Source organism: Rhipicephalus sanguineus, chromosome 1 (assembly GCF_013339695.2).
Source record: "Rhipicephalus sanguineus isolate Rsan-2018 chromosome 1, BIME_Rsan_1.4, whole genome shotgun sequence".
Classification (NCBI taxonomy): domain Eukaryota; kingdom Metazoa; phylum Arthropoda; class Arachnida; order Ixodida; family Ixodidae; genus Rhipicephalus; species Rhipicephalus sanguineus.
In genome coordinates, this window is record NC_051176.1 from 94,996,188 (window position 1) to 95,015,122 (window position 18,935).

Genomic DNA, 18,935 nt, shown 5'->3' on the forward strand with positions numbered 1-18,935 from the left:
CCGCGTTGTCGACAAGCGAAAATTCCCGATGGAAGGAACGAGTAATAATCACAGCCCGAGCCGGAATCGAACCCAGGCATTCTGCATGGCACTCAGGTAATCTACCACAGAGGCCCGCCAGTGCTTCGAACTTCTTAGGAGAAAAAAAGACGCACACTAGCCTCATGTCGAGGCAACGCCAAATGTGGTTGCAGTATTGGCTATCCGCTTTTACAATGCAATAAACATTCACTACGCAAGCTATTAGAATACGCAGACGAACGCTGCTTATTTTATACGCCCCTCATCGGACCGTAGCATGCACTTCGTTACGATAAAAGTTACAACTCTGCTATAACGTGAGTGCTGACCTTACTTAGGACCATGAGGTATCCGTTAGGCGCCCGCGTAGTCGATGCGCCCGTCAAGCCAACGACATGCGAACAACTACTAAATTTACATAAAGGCGTCGGTCGTAACGCATGGCTCAAAGCGAAAAATCCGGCGTAGGCTGCTACTGGCCAAGCAATTCGGATGAAGTCGATTCCCAAAATACGTGGAATCTGCCGTAGTTCTCGTCATCCTCTTTCGTACAATTTATTTTGAGAACCCGGACTAGTTGTAGGTCAATAACAAGTTCAGATACGGCTTGTCACCTCCACTGAAGAAACTGATCAGCGTGTCAGGAAATTATAAAGCCATGCAAAATTGAGTCTTCAAGTAAGTGTAAATTCAGACGCCCGATGGCGCATGCGGTCTGGATGAGCGCGACAAGCTCCGTGATAAGGATTATGTGTATCACAAAACAGGAAGTGTGGCTTCTAATACTTTATCGGTGTGCAAAATGGACCGATGCTTTCAATACACTCAATTCATAGAAATGTGGACCTATTTCTTCTGGCGGTTATGTCATCTGCTCTCTAGCTCTTGATTCGCGGCGTCATTCTGAATTCATTTTTTTTTGTGCGTTCATCACTTGACAATCGTCGTTTCTCGGTAGGAAAATCCCCAGCGCTGTGAGCGCCACAAATAAACAAGAAAAAAAGTTCCACTGTAACTTTATGCCCGTCGTTTTTGTTCGATTAAGCAACGCCTGTCGGGATCACGAGATTGCGATGAGGGAAGTAGGCCGTCATTTATGTGCAGGAATGTCGTCTTTGCTAAACGGGCCCCTTTCGCACGAATGACGTACAGTTGAGGTCGTCAAAGAATCATGAGTGTTGTCTACTGGGAACCCCGCCGCCCGCCTTTGCTTCACGTCGTTAATGAAGGCAAACAAACATGGCTTGTTTTCCTTCATCGCTCTGCTTTGCGGCTGATGTTGCCTCAGCGCCAAAGGCCTGCTTTTGGCGGCGGCGGTTACGGCGGTAGTGGACGGAGCTCGGGCTATACGCATAGCGTGCCAAAGTTGTCAAGTTGTAAACGTATACATCCTACTCCTACCTGTGCCTTCTCAGTGTTCCTCACCAGTGAATGAACGCACAAGTAAAACTGAAACTCTGTGGAAGGCAAAACACTGCCGCCAATTAATGTGCTTCGGAAACATGGTCGAGTAATCCGAAGAGCGCCGACGGTAGGCCAACGTTGAGGATGCACGAAAATTACGGATTAAAAACTGCCGCGTGGCAAATCACCATGGTTACACAAAGAAATGAGCAACATTATAGGTCAGTTGCCCTAAGATTAGTCCTTTAGGCAGAGACATCGCCAGAAGTAAACCAGTGGAATCCAGCTGCAGGTGAGCTTGATCAATGGCCTTCCGAATCACGATGCCATAGGCAGACATAGGATTCGTCTCCCGAGCACTTTTATTGATGCCTTGCACATGTCACCCTGCGAGCCTGTTCTTAACGTAGCAGTTGTAGAACTTATTTTTCATACAATATTGGTTGCGTGCTAAACAAGAGCCATGAGAAAGCACGCTTTGATACGATTATGAACGATTAGGATTGCGGTTTTGTCGGGTGCATTAATCTGGTGTATAAAACCTTTATTTTGCTCCGTTGCAGAGTCCTTTATTTGTACTGCAGCTTATGCAGTAAGAGGTCCGTTTTCTTCTCATAGTTCGTTCGATAGTTTCTGCTTAAGATCGCTGTATTGTCCTTACTGTTGTGTCGCAGTCTGGATAAGTGTGCGTTAACGTTTTTTTTTCTTTGCTCTTACTTCCGCATAAATTTTATGCCTACGTTAAAAAAAACTGCGTTTCACCTTTAACATCTATTCATGGAAGAAGCAGCGGTAGCCAACACTACATTGATGTCGCAAATTCTATTAAATATACGTAAGTACATCATCAGCATGAACTGTCGCTGTGTTTTTAAAAGGGCTTCTGCTGGAACCCCGTGTGATTAATAGCTTACTAGGAAGGACATCACTGTTGCTACAATCCCTGAAAACTGTACATCAACCTAAGTACTGCAGAAGTCTCCGTAGGCGTCCGGGAAACATTTCTATATGACTCCAGTTGCTCACAATCTTTTGAGAGGGACCCTGAGCTGTCCTCTTAACTGTAACTCACAATGCAATCCGGCTTTATAAACGCTCATCAGCAGGTTCATCTAAAACATGATTTCTTGCTCGCTATTCACAAACGGTAACAGACGGTGTCGCCGTTGATTATGATGAAGACCTTGTTCTTTTCCGACGCTTCGCCTTGCAGCGGGCCAGAATCGCAGCAGACGAGGTCGGTGCCTTTGTGCGGAATGACACACGTTGCGGCGGCGCTGTTTGAAGAATTTCCGCTCGCAATTTTAGCGACATCCGGCTTTAGCGAGTGGTGACTGAATAGCAGCTTGTCGATCCGCCCGACGGGAGCCTCGCATGCGATGAATAGCAGGTAGCTGAGTGAAAAGCACCACACCAGGGCCGAGAAGAAGAGCGTCACCTGCGCAGCGGAATAACCATTCCGAATCACTACGCAAAAGAATGGAAAAGAAAAATCCCAGTATTCCGGAAAATCCCGAACCTGATCGCCCAATGAGAGAAGGCGCCCAGCCAACTGCAAATAACGTTTAGGAACGAAAATGTTCGTGAATACAGCCCATGTACGGAGCCAAGTTCACAGGGCATGCGCACCTAAGTTCAATGAGATGCAAAACCTTCGCTGCTTTCGTTCATATTATCTACGCCTTCATTAAGCCTACGCCTGCGCATATCGCTTAACAGAGAGAATAGTAAACTACCTCAGATACACTGAATTCGTTGGTATACGTTTATTAAGTTTTGTACTGTCCTGTGGTGAGTTGAGCTTTATGTGTACCTACCGGGCGCTGTGCATGCATTTAAACTTTTCATCATACCAATCTAGATACAGAATGGTGAGCCTACCAGCAAGCAAACTACTGTGGCATTCATTAGAAATTTCTTCTTTTTCTTGCTGTTATATTTGCGCCGCTCGCTGAATTTTACTACGCTATATTGTGATCGTAGCATCTCGTGGCGTTGTGTCTGAGAAAAGAAACATTTTCAGTCGGCGCAAGCTGTAGATGTCGTAATGACTGCGAAGCGCTTGAAGGCCGAATACGAGGAAGAACACAACCTCGGCCTCGTCCTTCAAGAGCTTTGGAGTCATTATGTCAAACCAACAAGGCCGAACATCAACATCGGTCAATGTACATGTCGAATGGGATATCTTACAGAGTGTAATAAGCTTTCCCCTCCCGTCGTATGCGCAATATCGATCATGAATGCACAAAGGCGTTAAATGCTAGTGTATTAAAATTTTGAACGCTCTGCTGACCGAGGCATTGTTGCGGTTGAAGGCACAGCTGTATTGTCGATTCAGCTGAAAACAAGTATCCGAGGTAAAAGGAAACAGTGAAGGAAATTATAAGAGGATGGGGTAGCCCTTTAGGCAAAATAAAACAGGAGCATGTGCAATGCCTTTTGCCTTACAATGAAGAAATGCGAGAAGTAGATGCGTTCTCTTGAGATGTGGAAGGTGAGAAGAAAAAACGGTGAATGCACCAGGTAGACTCCGAACGACAGGCGACTCAGAGGTGCGAAGGCACCCCACGACAGGAATGCGTCCAGCCAGCCTGCGCATGCAATAATCATTGAAGACTATCTGTGTTCTTCGTTTCTCCTTAGCGAACAAGAGAAACAATTTACGGCCTTAAACGTCACTTCAGTTTCAGTTTAAGTTTATCGTTCGTTCATACAATTCGCTGCAATGAATTATATAGACAGCTGTTTAACAGTCATATAATGCAACGAGAGCCTTGATAAAATTTTTACAATAAAAATTGTAACAGAGGGCAGACAATATGTAAGCAGAATAAGCAAACAATAATAAACTGAGTGAGAACACACACACAAAAAAAGAAAAAAGTTACAAACGCAAGTCAGGCTACCAAAAAGCAGAATTACAATGTTAATGGCATAGTGAATATTTTTTAGTTGATACGTAAGTACAATTTAGAGGAGGATTTAATGTCGTATGCCTGATTGCCTCAAAGTTTAAGCGCGACAAGAGAGGATGTCATCATTATGTAATAAGTACTGCATAAAGGCAACAGGGAGTTGCCTTGCGATGCAAACCTTGTGTTATTTAAAGAGAAGTTCACAACTCATGAAGTTCTAAGAAATGTGTTGAACATAGGATATCTTCATAATACTTAAATATCCTTGTTGGAAATGAGTAGGCATGAAGAAGTATTAATTATCCATGCCTTGTGTGTTTTTTGTTTAGGTAACACACACATGACCAAGCCTGTTTCACATGCTGCGAGATGCCTATACGATTACAACGGCCGCAGAAAGCTGTCCGGTGCGGAAGAATTCGGACTTGTCGGAAATTTTCGAAGCGGTGCTGCTTCTGACTGATCCTAGGAGAGTGAGCTGCACGTACGGGTATGTAAGCGACAGCGCGCACTTGTTGAGGGCTAAGTGGTGGTCACCGTGTTTACAGACTTTCGAAAACTGCGCGCGCGAAAACACTCGACCGCGGCCGCGGCATGACACCGCGCGTCGGAGTGTTTCGTAACGCGAACTACAGCATGGAAGAAAGGCGTAACACGGACGCACACAACATGCTGCACAGTCCTTGCAAAGTAGGCAGCCATCAAGGCACGCAAGAAAGTCAACTTCAAGAAGAAGCCCATTGGTCACTTTTCCTAAAACTCCCTCCCTAACTAAGAATTTAGGGGCTCTCACCGTAACAAAACATTTAGTGGAAACACACCAGCATCCCAATATGATATTTATCTGGTTGGCCTCAGCTTGTTATTGTCACCTGCGGAAAGTGCACCGTCTCCGTGCCATTCACATTGATAGTCTCAATGCACAGCATCGCATCATAAGCTCTACGGAGGCTTCATGATCTAATCCATACACTGCGATATAATTGCACCGATGGGCTGTTTAGCTCGCTCAGTACTACGATTGACTGCAAGTACGGCCAAGAGCCTTTATATGAACAAGCGTTTTTTTTTTATTTGTCTCTCCGCAAGATCCCGAGGTGTGCTGTCCATCTACTTGCCTCCCCTCGCCGTCGAGCAGGCAAATGTAACCCACGAGACGCACAGGGACCACAGGATGCGGTCGAAGAACGCAGCGAACAGCTTCCCCGTCTCCGTCGTTGGGTTCCGCTGCTGATACCAACCAATCTTCATGAACAGGCAGCACAGGCCGGAGGCCAGCGACAAGCACCACGCAATTACCTGCAATACCTGAGATAGTACAGATGCAGAAAAGTGAAGTAATTGTTAGAAGCAAATGCGAATAATGTTGGAGTATGCGGTGGAGTACCACTGTTTTTATCAGGGTTGCCAGGTTTTGTTAGTCTGCGCTAATTAGGCAAATTTGCAGGAAAAACGACCTAGCTACTTGGCTACTTTCTCATTCAGTTGAAATAAGCTAAATAATCGAAGTAGGCAAGTGTTTTTTTCTGCCGCCACTAGCCTAAAAAAGTAGCTTAATTGGCACAATATAGCTAAACCTGGCATCCCTGGTTCTTTCCCAGAAAATAATTCCGCACCTTAATCAGCAATTTACCTGCACACACCATTACACTTGCACGTAACAATAATAGTAATACTAATAATACTACTACTACTAATAATAATGAATAACTTCCGTAGCCTAGCTCAAGGCACGCCACCAACGTTTCTACTTTGGAGCTGGCAGCGGCCGACACATCACGAGTATACATAGGTTGCGTACATGCTTGCAGGCACGTACGCGGAAAAGTTTATTGAGACGTTGCTTGTGCTTGCCTGTATTAACACAAGCACTGCTAACTACACGCTAGTCCCAGAACGAGGTTAAGGTTGTGGAAATGACACATACGGCCACTTCCTCGGCACTGCAACTGCGTGCGTACCCGCTGGCCCTTACTAAATGACATTTGAACGGTCGAGGTGTGGTAAGCTAGGTCGCGTGGCACACGTTCACGAAGGAGTTCGATTATTACGAACATGGCTGACCTGCTTGGTGTTAATACCTCTCTTTTGTCCTTTAATGGAACTTTCGCTTAGTGGAATCTCGCCCCAAAGAGACCATCGCAAAGCGATTGTAACATGCCTTGACCGCCACTACGGAGAAATTAGCGGCCAGTAAAGGCCCGCGGTTGCTATAATGCCTATGAAGCGACGTAGCTGTTATTACTGTGTGCACTTTTTCCCCCCTACTTCTACTCTCTAAAACATTACTGTCATTTTTAAAGCGAGATACGGAACCTACGTTCAATCTGCACTTAGTACGCGGAGAAAAAATAATATATCTGCTCTTCCCGTAATTTTTCTAGCGTACGATGCTTCATAATTGCCTCTTTCAAAAGCAGGCTGTCCAAAACGAAACGAAGTGTGAAGCCTTCGTTGATTCTTAAATAACCACGTAGTAACTTGAAGCCTCGTGTGCGGAAAATTTGTTCAAGCAAGATTTCACATCAGCTTAATCTGTGGTCGAGATAAGAGAAAGAAATATACTGTCGCTATTGCGAACTACAGAAAAAATTGAGTTTGCTGAACCCGTGTGACATTTCCATTAGACCGCGTTCCCATCAGAGCAGCATCAGGTGAAGAAAATGAAAACTGCCGATATCCAGCAGTGTGCAGTTTGACGCTGTACATAATAGCCGCTTCGCTATCACGCTATTGTGGTGCTTGTTAATCTGTTTCAGGTATCGAACATCACATAGACTCGTACCACCGTATTTTGAAGCGTTTTGCCCACTAAAAGCTTCTCTTCTACTTAAAGGGATCGTCCGAAACGTTAGTGGCCCGTGCACTTAGATTTAGGTGCACGTTAAAGAAACCCAGGTGGTCAAAATTTCCGTAGCCCTCCACTACGGCGCCCCTCATAATCATGTCGGGGTTCTTGGGCGTAAAACCTCAACAATTATTATTTAAAGGCATTGTCCAGTCGTTGCAAAAAGGAAAACAAGTGGTCTTAGAAGAAAGCGCGTGCCAGCTTGGAGGAATATGGCAGGCCCGTAATTATTCATGGAATAATATCAAATTCAGTACTTTTTGAAAACCCCGCTTCAGCGATAAAACGCGCTGGCAACAGTGAGCGTGACGTCAGATAGTACTGTGTCGGGTCGCCAGGCGGTTGTGCCATGCAACGTCGTGCGTGAATAGGTGCACTAACAGGCACGGACTCAAGAAAGGAAGGAACGGCGACACTAGAGTACACTCGCAGCTGTAAGTTGATTGATGGAGCATGCAAACATATGTGGCGTTCTTTTTTTCTGAACGATCCAAATCCAGAAACCGAAACTGGGATAAATTTCATGGGCACGGAAAGCACGCCTAAGTGTCTTTCACGTTTAAAACGTTTGTAAACAAAATGGGGCGATTCCGTATTGTAACGTGGCCTCAAATAATCAGTTTCGAATCGAAAGCGAGCCAAATCTTGCACCTGTTTGAATTATAAACTGAACCAAATTCATTAAATAGCGCTGCAACTACTATTGTGACCAAAACAACCAACGTGGCCACATCTAATCTGTTTCATTTGTGACCTGGTTGCTTTGTTATCGTGCTTTCGCTCCAAATTTGATTTTTCTTGCGCAAGTTCGTACTTCATGAACGACATGATATTGTAGGGCAAAACTCGAACTGAAAGAGTAAGGTGCCGACTTTCCTGCTCCTGCCTGCCTGTTAGTGTTTCTTTTCGAGTTTTTACGCTACAGTATCATATACTTCTTTCGCTCGAAGGCGGTATGTTTGAAAAGGAAGACAACGGAAATGAGGTTATGGAACACCTTGAAGAAGAAGAAGAAGTTATCTTAAAGGGTGCGCACAAAACGAGCTAAAAAGCTAAATAGAAGAAGGAGTAGAGGTGAAGCATATTCCGGAAGCCTTCAAAAGATGTTAAGTACAAGAAACCGCTGCCAACAGGCCAGATTGATGCGTCTGTTAATTGGAAGGACCACTCGCTCTACAGGTCTAGTCATCGTCATTACGCCCATGCAACAAAGGACGACACCGACGAAAGCACAAGATGGCGTTAATTTTATCGGAAAATATTGCTGTCTCGTTAATTAGGTGCCATTTAGACTACTTTTCCGTAGCCAATTCAAGCCCAGAGGAAATGTTGCCACCTATAAGAGCCAAATCCAAATTTACTTTTGAATACTGACGACAATGATCTATATAGATTTCAGCCGCAATATAGGGCCGAAGTATTTCCGTGACAGGAGCACACTGGCGAAAAATTGTTGGAGCAGCTCAGCAGGCCCGACCATATTGTCAGTACCAAACAACTGCGTTTTCCCGAGTTTCACTTAAAGATTTGGCTCTTTTAGAAAAGTAACGCCACATATAGTTTCCATTGTGGAAAGCCATTCCGTGTTCTTATGTCTTGGTCGAGAGGAACCGTGCCACGTGCTTAATGAAAAAAAAATCACGGTTTCGCAACAAGGGCGAAGCAATGTATGTGATAGCGATAAATTGTAATGTCAAACGAAGTAAGGCCAGCAGCTAACGCTTTTGGATCCGATCTCGCGTAACTCTACAAAACGCTGGTGTAAGAGACTACGGCAGCTCCAGGGAGAGAAGCGGCTTTCTTGCAGTCTTCGCATGGAGAGAACAGGACGTAGAAGGGTATACGAGCCGTTCGCTGATGCCTGCCGAGATAGCGCGCGCGAGAGCGACCGCGATCGCGCCCTTATGATGAAAGTTCACAGTTGCTGCTCAAGCGACACAGCTCTTCCCCTCTCCCCGGCGTCCCTTCATGCTCTTTCAAGACGGGTGGGGCGTTTCCTCTGTGCTTGAGGAGCAGTCGACGGCAGGCCTCGCACGCGGGCTGATGTTATCGCACGCGCCCTCTGTGCGACGGAGATGGGCCGGCTTGTTTCATCTCTGCTTCAGCCACGTTCGTCGCCAGCGCTCTGGCGCTTTTACTCACAGGTAAACATACGATGCGCGGGGCGATGTTATCGATTTGTAATGTGTACAGAACATGACGGCGACGGCGACGGCGACGCCAAAAACCCGTTGAGAGTGTCCATATAATTGCTATTGCAATAAAACTACTCAGTATATTTGTATGTTTTTGTAAGCAGTTCCGGTCAGCATTTACTTCCGGTTTTCCAAATATTCGAAAAACGTGTTTTAAAAAATAAAGCTGGTAAGAAATCGATGGTGGCCAAAGAAATGTCTAAAAGCTAGGAAACCCATCATTATTCTGGGTTATTCCAAGATGAAGCACCTGCAATGAACATCATGGATATCAGTTGTCGCTGCTCTTTCCAATTGAGAACGCCTGCTTAGTGGATTAAGCTGTGACGACAAGATTAAGACAGCAGCACTAGCGTGTCTAGTGATCGGCTGATTTCGTTGTGTGGAGGAATCGTTACATGCAAAACAGTGTCACTGATTGCAGAACATAACTAACAACTATCCATCCTTCATGGCAACATTAAATAACAGCCTATGTGATACTATCAGCTAATAGAGTTGCACAATGCATAAATTTCCTGCATAATATTTTGCTGTACAATAAACCTACTTTTTCGGGACTGGTTCGTGAAAAAAAAAGATTTTTTTTTTGTAAAATTCAGTAATTGTACTATTCTTATTCCAAAATATTGAAAATGATTCGTTTCAGACTTGGTTTTCATTATTCGAAATCTCTTCGAAGTTAAAAGTTTTGCATTTAAACACCCCTACTCTATAAAGTGGTTACTCAGAAAGATAAGTAGTAAAGCTCTCTTAATTGTTTGACATGTGCATTCCGATTGGCCATGCACGAGAGGTCCACTTCTGCAGTAACAGAGCTCAACGATCATAATTGTTCTTTTGGGCGCACGCAGATATTTAAAAATTGCGTTAAAATTTAGAACGTAGCACCAGTAGCTAAATATCTATCATAGAAAGTACAATGGTAGTCTACGTCACTTTTAGTTAAGATCAAGTTCATTAACGGGGATCTTCATTATTTGCCACAGCTTCTTGTTTGGTGATGTGTCAATCAGTGAGGCTTTACGACTCGTTAGTAATGCACTTGCCTTTGAAAGACGTTGCTCTTTGTAATTAATCATCAGGAAATATGTGATACATCCGGAAAAGTAAGCAACGGCGTGGTAGAACGGCATCACATAATAGTTGTCCAAAGTGTCCTCGAGCATTCTGTAAGGTAAAAGAATCGTGTAGCCAGGTAATGAAAACGCATAGATTTCGCAATATGCCCTACAAAAAACAGCACTCGTAATAACCTTACGTGTAGAGAGCTGAAAGCTCAACCCAGAAACAAACCCAAGAACACACATAATCAATTAGAAAAAGTGCCGTTATGCAACCGGTTAGAAAACAATGGCCCCCAGGCGACAATCGCGTACGTAAGAATGCTGCACAAGCCAGTGCGTAATACTCGTATGCGACTAGCATTGCCTATTACACTGCAGCCTTCTGGACTCCTTTGCGACCAAGGACCAAGGTTAGCACGCTGCACTTTCTGTGCAGTAGGCGAGAGCAAAAGCAGATGCAGTTATCTGCGGAAGGCATCTTTTATACGCAACGTTATGCTGCATTTACGTTCCTTTTCTTTCTATCAGCTGGGATCGACATCCAGAGCGCGATCCTGCCTTGAACGATACCGCACGGAAAGCGGGGCAATTACAAAGGCGCCTGCAGTACTTTCTGCATCGTTCGTTAGCATGCACTGAAGTGTCGCGTGCACTAAGACGAAATGTAACCAAGATAAAGCAAGTTAGACGCCAGGTAAGGTCAAGCCGAGTATCAAAATTGGTTAAGGGTGCCTTAACCTGTACGCTGTAAGACGATTACAAGACCTTGCTTTAAGTATAATAGAAGCAGCCTAAGAAAAAAAAACAGCAAAAAATCGTCGTCTAAGTGAAGGGTGTGATCAGTACTTACTGGAGACTAAAATAGTAACTCAGTATCCCGCGGGAAGGACGCTTGGGTTGCATGAAGGCGGCAACTTAAAAAGTTAGAAAATAAAAATAATGCTACTTTAGGTGATCGTTTCTTTCCTTGTGTTGGGCCCTACCTTGGCTCACGAGGTATCGCTGCCCTTGCGCCATCACAAATTAAATTAACAAATTTAAACGCTTAATCTTGTCTTTAAAGGACAACACTTAATTAAAACACTTGTTCATTTCTGACAACGTTCACTTTCGTTGATTTTGCGGCAGCAAGTAGATAATTGAAATACAAAAATTAAGGTCAAATGTTTAAATTTTTGAAATTCGCGTCAAAACCAAGGTTGCCCATCAGTGAGGTTGCCCGGATTGCGAAGTACTTTCTACATTTCGGGGCGTTTCGGTCCAGTAAAACGTTGTGAAATGTTCTGCGTTTAGCCTTTAGCTCATTTAGAGTAAAATCTAGGCGATATTCTGCGACGAAAAAAATCAGTGAACTAAGCCTCAGGAAACGCCGTCAAGTTGCGTGACGTTGCTAAAGCTCCACGCGGATACTTTTACGAGGTGCTGCTACCTGCCTCGTGTTTTTTTGTTTTTTTTAAGGCGAGGGCGTGTCTTTCCAAGCGCACCAAGCTTCTTTTGACGGCACGAAATGGTTGTTTTATTAATTTGAACGGAAATTTACTGATGCAGCTATACATGCTTTATTTAATTCAGTGCATCTTTCAATACAATTCATTACAAAAGATTGCAAAAAAACGGCTGAAACAACAAACCCTGACAGTGGGTTCGTGCTCCAGGCAGCATTTCAAGTGACCGAAATGTACGTGCTCTCTGTAAAACTAGCGAATAAATCTCGTTAAAATGAAATTAAAAGTTGAATATTGAACAGTAATTGTAAACACGAAATTATATGCATGTATGAAAGCAGTAAGTTAGACAGCCGCTGGCTATAACACAATACTTATACGTGCGTATGTGGGAAAATTCAGAACTGCACATTGTGTTAAAGCAAGTGAGAAACACGCACACACAAACGCACAAAGAAGAATAAACGAGTGAGTTAACTTTGGCAAAGTATTCTGAAAATCTTTTTCGTACGCTGCTTTTAAATCATCGTAGAAACTGATGTTTTGTCCTAGCGCAATTAACAAAGTTAGGACTTGGTCGCTGAAGCGCCGTTGATTACAACTTGCAAATTGTGGTCAACTTGCACTGTCTGCGAGCCGCCATTGCTGTGCAAATAAGTTAGCGGTAACTGTTTTATAGTATGTCCAATTTTTAGGCTGTGCTATTTAAGAGGTAATGAGTCATTCAATTAAAGAAAAAGGCCCTTACATGTCCATTTAACCGTGCACAACATTTTCGACACTTGTATTTCACGAGAAGTGTTGCTGAAAGCAGTAGCCTAAAAATGTAGTCGTCTACATCTCAAAGATGTCAATATTATTAAAAGTAATGCAAGCCTTCCATTAAAAAATCTATTGATTGGCGCAAGAGCAACACACAGTTAGCGTAGATAACACGTGAAATATCGACGTCTGAATAGCACAAAAGCCGAAAGCAAACACCACATCGCATTCAATCTCGAATCATGATGAAAATTCGATAAAAGTGCGAAAGTTGCGTAATATTACACTCATGTTCAAAGTGAGTTACAGTGGTAATATGATGGTTTATGTATTTCTAAGGCGATTCGTCGTGATTCGAAAGCAGATTCAGGAGTTAAATGTTAGCTACAGGCGCTATAAGGGGAATAAATGTAGCTGTTCTTTCGCCACAATTGACAGAATGTAGTGCATCAAACACCCCATCGAGATGACAGCACCGTTCGCAATGCGCAGCAATACTGAGCGTATAAAAGATGAACGGAGTAACTCGGCCTCGCTGCTCTTTTGCGTATTTCTTTTTTCTCTTCATGGCTGTTAGTTTCACATGTCCCATTATCTGTGAAAAGGGGTAGCCGGCGCTATACAAAAGCGCCAACATCTCCTAAACATCATATAATAAAAATAATAGAATAGCTTAAATAACAGACAATTCACGTGAAGCCCGTATTGTTCGTTTACTTTACAATCACTGCATACAAATTGCAAAAGCAAGTCACGTACTCGCAACACCTGCACTGTTACCGAAGGGGCATACCGTTTATTTCAGTTTACTTCAGAATTATGCGTTCTGGCGGCGTAATTGCACTTCGAGGTGCAACTTAATAACGTTGGAACGTTTTAACACACTTTCTAATTTCCGCGTGCCGAAGCTATCTAAATAAACATCTAACCTTTTTGCTATGAGTAAAAGCATACGCGCGGATAATGAATAAAATAATGAAAGCGGCGCTGTCACGCTTACAGTGAAGTTGTCTGCGCTGCCACAGAGATAGTTTGTAAACATAAGCGCTGCAATTGGATTGGAAAAGTATCTCAAGGTTAACTCTAACGCGGCAACGTTACAAGATGAGCGCCGGATAACCACCTTTTAAGAGAGACTGTTAAGGCCGACCGTGGCCGATACAGTGCGCAGTCGCCAACGCTGCAGTGCGGAAACGCCCCGCCTCCCCTCGTGCCCCATCTGTGCAATTGCAGCAACAAGAAAACTAGTCGCTGGTCGTGAATGCGGCCGATGGTATCGGCGTCTGCGCGTGTCTGCCCGCTCGGATCGCGGTTAGGCAGCGACCGGGCCGAAGGCGATGTAATCCACACGTATTTCGCACGCACTGCGCAAAAAGAAGAACGTGATAAGTGTGACGCAACAATGACGTAGGCTGCGCGCTCACAGCTGGCGGGGATGAAAACGGGCCGCGCATGGACTCGAGCACGTAGCCAAACCGCGTGCACGCCCGTTTGTCAACAACATAAAGGTCAATGCCTCTTGCTGTCTGCACAGGGGCGCCACGTAGCCTGTCTATACGGCTGGCAGCTAACGGCTCGGCAATTGATGATATCGGGAGCGCGAAGTTTCGCCTTAGTTGGCAGTGCGTTAGGTCAGCGCAACGTTACAATCGGCACTTATATTTCGTTCGAACGGTTTGGTTAGTTAGCTAAATTACGTTTGCCGTCATACGACTTGACTTTCTCTTGTGTACGATTGCGCCCAAGACATGTGCATTATGGTCAATAACGCAGAGATAAAGTCGTTAATGTTAGCAGGCTTTTTACTGAGGTTCACGACAGCTCCGGCTTTATAACGACACGACGAAATTCCGCAAGGTATTTTTGTTGTTTCGCCTTTTCATATTCTCACCGTGGATCCACGACCTAGTCGAGGACTTGCAGGTTTTCGGAGTTGGCTTCCTATTTCATTCTTTGTACAGTAAGAAATATTTGCTGGCCACGCCGGTCCGAACTGAACATTACCACGTCTCACGGATTTGGGATGGGCTCGAATATTAATAAACATTCGGGTGAGCTTAAATCAAGCATTTTCCTACGATATGGTGGAAATAAGGTACACGATATTGCTCCCATGCTGCTATTCAAATCTCGTAAAACTTTATTCGCGCTGAATCTCTTTCATCGTAGCATTTCGAGCGTATCTATCTTATACGATATATGACAGCCTTACGGTACGGTCTCAGTCATTGCCACCATGAAGGGATTCATGTGCGTGCCGGCCACTTGCCACGTAGCCAATGAACAGCCCAGAATGGAGAGGAAGATGAAGACTCCGAGGATCCATCTGTGACGACTGTACGGAAGAAACAACAGGAAAGGTTAAAAACGAAACGAAAGTGTTAACAAACACATTCGTTTAAGAACTCTTCGAGAAGGAGCAGCATACGTGATTAGAATCCATTGCAAACGCTGCTGATGCCTCGCAATCCGCGTTGAAGGACAAAACAAATTTATTGCGAATTTTTGACCAGTTTCTTGCTGAAGTTTCAGCGAAAACCAGGACAGACCACAAAGAAGAGAGGAGACAAGCACTGGCGCTAACAGTTGTTAGCGTTATAGTCAGCGCCAGGTGTTTGTGTGTGTGTGTGTGTGTGTGTGCGTGCGTGCGTGCGTGCGTGCGTGTGTGTGTGTGTGTGTGTGTGTGTGTGTGTGCGTGTGTGTGTGTGTGTGTGTGTGTGTGTGTGTGTGTGTGTGTGTGTGTGTGTGGTGTGTGTGTGTGTGTGTGTGTGTGTGTGTGTGTGTGTGTGTGTGTGTGTGTGTGTGTGTGTGTGTGTGTGTGTGTGGCAAAAACGTTCGAAAGCACTTCGGATTTCGGATACTGTAGGCACATCTTGCGTCGAGCCAAAATTTGACAACTCGGAAGCCGATGGAAACAAATACGTGCTAAAAGTAAATGACGGTAGCGTGACAATAACACTTTTGCTGACATGCCTAAGTTTTAGAACTCGCAATGTTCATTACGACCACAAGCAATGTGAAGAGTGCATGCTATTTCTGTGGATGCCATGAATGAAGTGACCAGTTTATTTCAGAACGATGGTCTCGCCGTCGTTGGCCTATAATGCTTTCCGTGTGAGCGCCCAAGCTATGCAAACGTATACTGGGAAGATAACCATCAACCCTTAGGCTGTGTAAATTAGTTATAACAAACAGTCAAAACATAACACTTCTATGCCACAATCACGATAAAATATTCGTTAGACCTTCCTAGCCAACGAGTACCCTCTAGACTAGATGTTGTACAGACTATCGATTAGGTATCCGTATAACAAATATAATATATTTGTAATTTTATAATTATACCATAATTTTACTGTCGGCGACCATTCCGCATTCTTGAAAACGTATGTGCTCACTACGCATTTTATTTCGATTTCTACGTGAGGGCGGTCAATTAGACACTCGTAGCGGCTTTCAAACAAACGGCCACTACCATTATCGCTGAAGCGATGCTGACGGTAAATGGAAATGCGGAGGCCAGCCGACCGAACGCCGTGGTGTTTGCCAATGCCGTGTGAGAAAGTCTCGATCGAGAGATTACGGTGGCAGGGTCAGGCGCCGTGATGTTGTGATACACATTGGTGCGCTTTCTTTTTCTTTTCATTCGTGCCAGAAACTAATGGTCCAGAAAGATAAAGACCATTGGGGGATCACTCTTTCGTGTTTACGTGAAACATTGAATGAGGCGAGTATACCAGCGGATAGTTGTTGTCTTGGAAAACGAACGTTTCAGAGCCAGTCATGTCTTCTCGTCTCTTCTCGTTCTCGATACTACGACATTACGCGTGCGAGATCTGTTTCCATGGGGATCAAGGAAGCTTTTCATTTGACTCGCGACCCTTGATTGTCACTGGCCATTCAAGGTGGGCCTCAGCTCCCTTTGTTGCGACCCTTCTTAGTTCTATACTGACACTGTCTCGTCCTTGCATTCAAGGACGCATTTCCATCTGCTGTCAAGTGCTTGAAATTCGCGCACTAGCGTGTATATGTATTTGGTTCTAGCGAACGCACGGTAGCGCATTAGAGGGTGCATAAAAGCCAGCCCTGCCCTCCCCCTTTCCTCACCGCTTTTGGTGCTAACCATACGCCCCCCCCCCCCAAAAAAAAAAGAGACGGCTCGCTTAGATAAACGGTATGTATATGCTTTATCTCCAGTGAAACGAGTACTTGAACTCACATATTGTGTTGCAGATGCAGCGTACCTATATAGATTTCATACTACTACACAGCCAAGGTGTGTCTTGGCTGTAGCGGGCTCATCTGGTATCTAACGAAATGCGACACACAGTAATAAGCGTTTTGAAGGCTCTTTGTGACATACAGGATATACGGGCTTTCGCGTGCTGCTCATAAAATACTGAGGCTTGCAAGACAGAATTAGCACTCTGACATGACCAATTTATCTCTCTCAGTGTACACGCTTTGGGTTGTACCGTTTGTTCCTTGATAAAACGCAAAACATTATCTCAAGAAACTCGGCAAACTATTTGGGGCTCTTGTGCCGCCAAATAATTGGTTTCATGCCCCTTTCAAGGAACCTCGCGTATGAATTCGTATCGCATTTGTATAAAGAGACGACCTTGGCTAGCGGAAGAGTACCCCTAAAGGTGCCTGACCCTCGATAGAAAGAAGTAAAAACAGCGAGGTTAACCAAAGTCAAGAGGGAACTCTACAAGTGGGGAAGGAATACGGGATTCCTGAAATTTTCTGTCTTGCAGAAAAAAAAAGGGCGGAAGGGGAGAAGGCAGTGACTTTCGATAGACTCGCCAACGGCGTACAAAGGAAGGGAGACAACCGTTCCATTGACAGTGGTGGTAATAACAGTACAGCGATGAAATGAGACTCTGTCTGGTTTAAGCTGAAACAGGTCAGCAGAAGAAAGAATACTTGTGTACGCTAAAAAAACCCCATACCGAATTTACTGGATATAAAAAGCGAGTGTGGTGTATCTATCTTGTGCATTGTGCGAGTAACAAGCCTTTATTTTATCTAATAAATACTTGTTATGAACACTCGTTAGTATCGCGTTGTTTTTCCTAACTGACATTTTCTGCACTTGGTGCTTAGGATCCTCTCGTTGAATGGCCACGGCAACATTTTTCCTTTGACAATAACAGTATCCGAAAATTGTTTTCGCAAGTTATAGAAAAACAAACTATATCCGCAACGCGACACAGCATTTTACACAATCAAATTGGCATTCTTTCTTTTTTTTTTTTCAGAAAGTTCACTACTCACTTCTTCAAAATCAAGACGACCAGCAGGGAAACAACAAAAAGTTGAAAATCGGCCGAGAGGTACCAGACATGTGGCATCACAGACTGCAAAGTATTGAGAAACAAAACATTATCATTTACTTACACAAAATCTTAGTAAAAAAATCTATGTTAACTTTTACAACGATTTACGCGGTTACCTTTTCGCTTCAAAAATGCGCAGACATGATATTAATGCTCTGAATTACTGCTATTATTACGGCTTTAATTTATTCGCGATTTAAGTAACGATATTTTACGCGAGTTCTTGCATGCCACGTGCGCCAGACGTGTCTTTCGTAAAACATTTTTTTTAAAGAAAACAAAAAAAAATTGACGTCAGTGACGTCAGTCCCTTCAATGCTCATGTACTTGAAAAAAAGAATCTTTATAAGGAAATTCGTCGCAATATTCTTGTGCGTATCATATAAATTGTTGACAAAATTTAGGATGAACCACCATCAGTTTCTGAATGTGCGCACCCAATCAGTACGGAGTGTTCCGCGGAGCTCCCTGTGGTGTCTCCATAATTTTAAAGCAAATGTGCCTTCTTTTACAGCCTTGTGGGAGCAAACACACTTTTTTACTATGTATGTAAATTTATTTCGTCGTATTAGGACTATACGTATACATAAGTTAGACTGTCTTTTTGTGAAATGAACGTCAGTATTTACAGCGAAAAGTGGCATACATGCTAATGACAGCAATAAGTCCGTACGAATCCTAACGCAATTCTCTTTGGTCTTTTCGCAGCCCGCTGCCTGCCTGAAAGAAAAATATTGCCGGACAATTCATGGAACGCCTGTGCAGGATTTTTAACAGCGAAACTGTTAAAGCTGGAGGTAAAATGTATGACCGGAGAAAACTATTATCATCATAAACTGGTATGTGCCAAAGAAATTGGGTAGATCCCACTACTCATCACTGGCCAACTAAAAATGAAGAAGACAAGAGTTAGCCCAATAAATATGTATAATCACG

At 44.0% G+C, this 18,935-nt stretch overlaps 1 protein-coding gene across 1 annotated transcript in view; it reads right to left on the bottom strand.

Annotated features, from left to right (window-relative positions):
• Positions 1-5,450: 5,450 nt before the first annotated feature.
• The window catches only part of LOC119394226 (nose resistant to fluoxetine protein 6), a 48,279-nt gene continuing 34,794 nt past the window's right edge, over positions 5,451-18,935 (bottom strand). The window contains exons 10-13 of the mRNA XM_037661516.2: positions 17,938-18,020; positions 14,870-14,992; positions 10,433-10,553; positions 5,451-5,648 (exon numbers count right to left, since the gene is read on the bottom strand). Coding sequence (XP_037517444.2) covers positions 5,451-5,648; positions 10,433-10,553; positions 14,870-14,992; positions 17,938-18,020 — 525 coding nt within the window. The remainder of the gene's footprint in view (positions 5,649-10,432; positions 10,554-14,869; positions 14,993-17,937; positions 18,021-18,935) is intronic.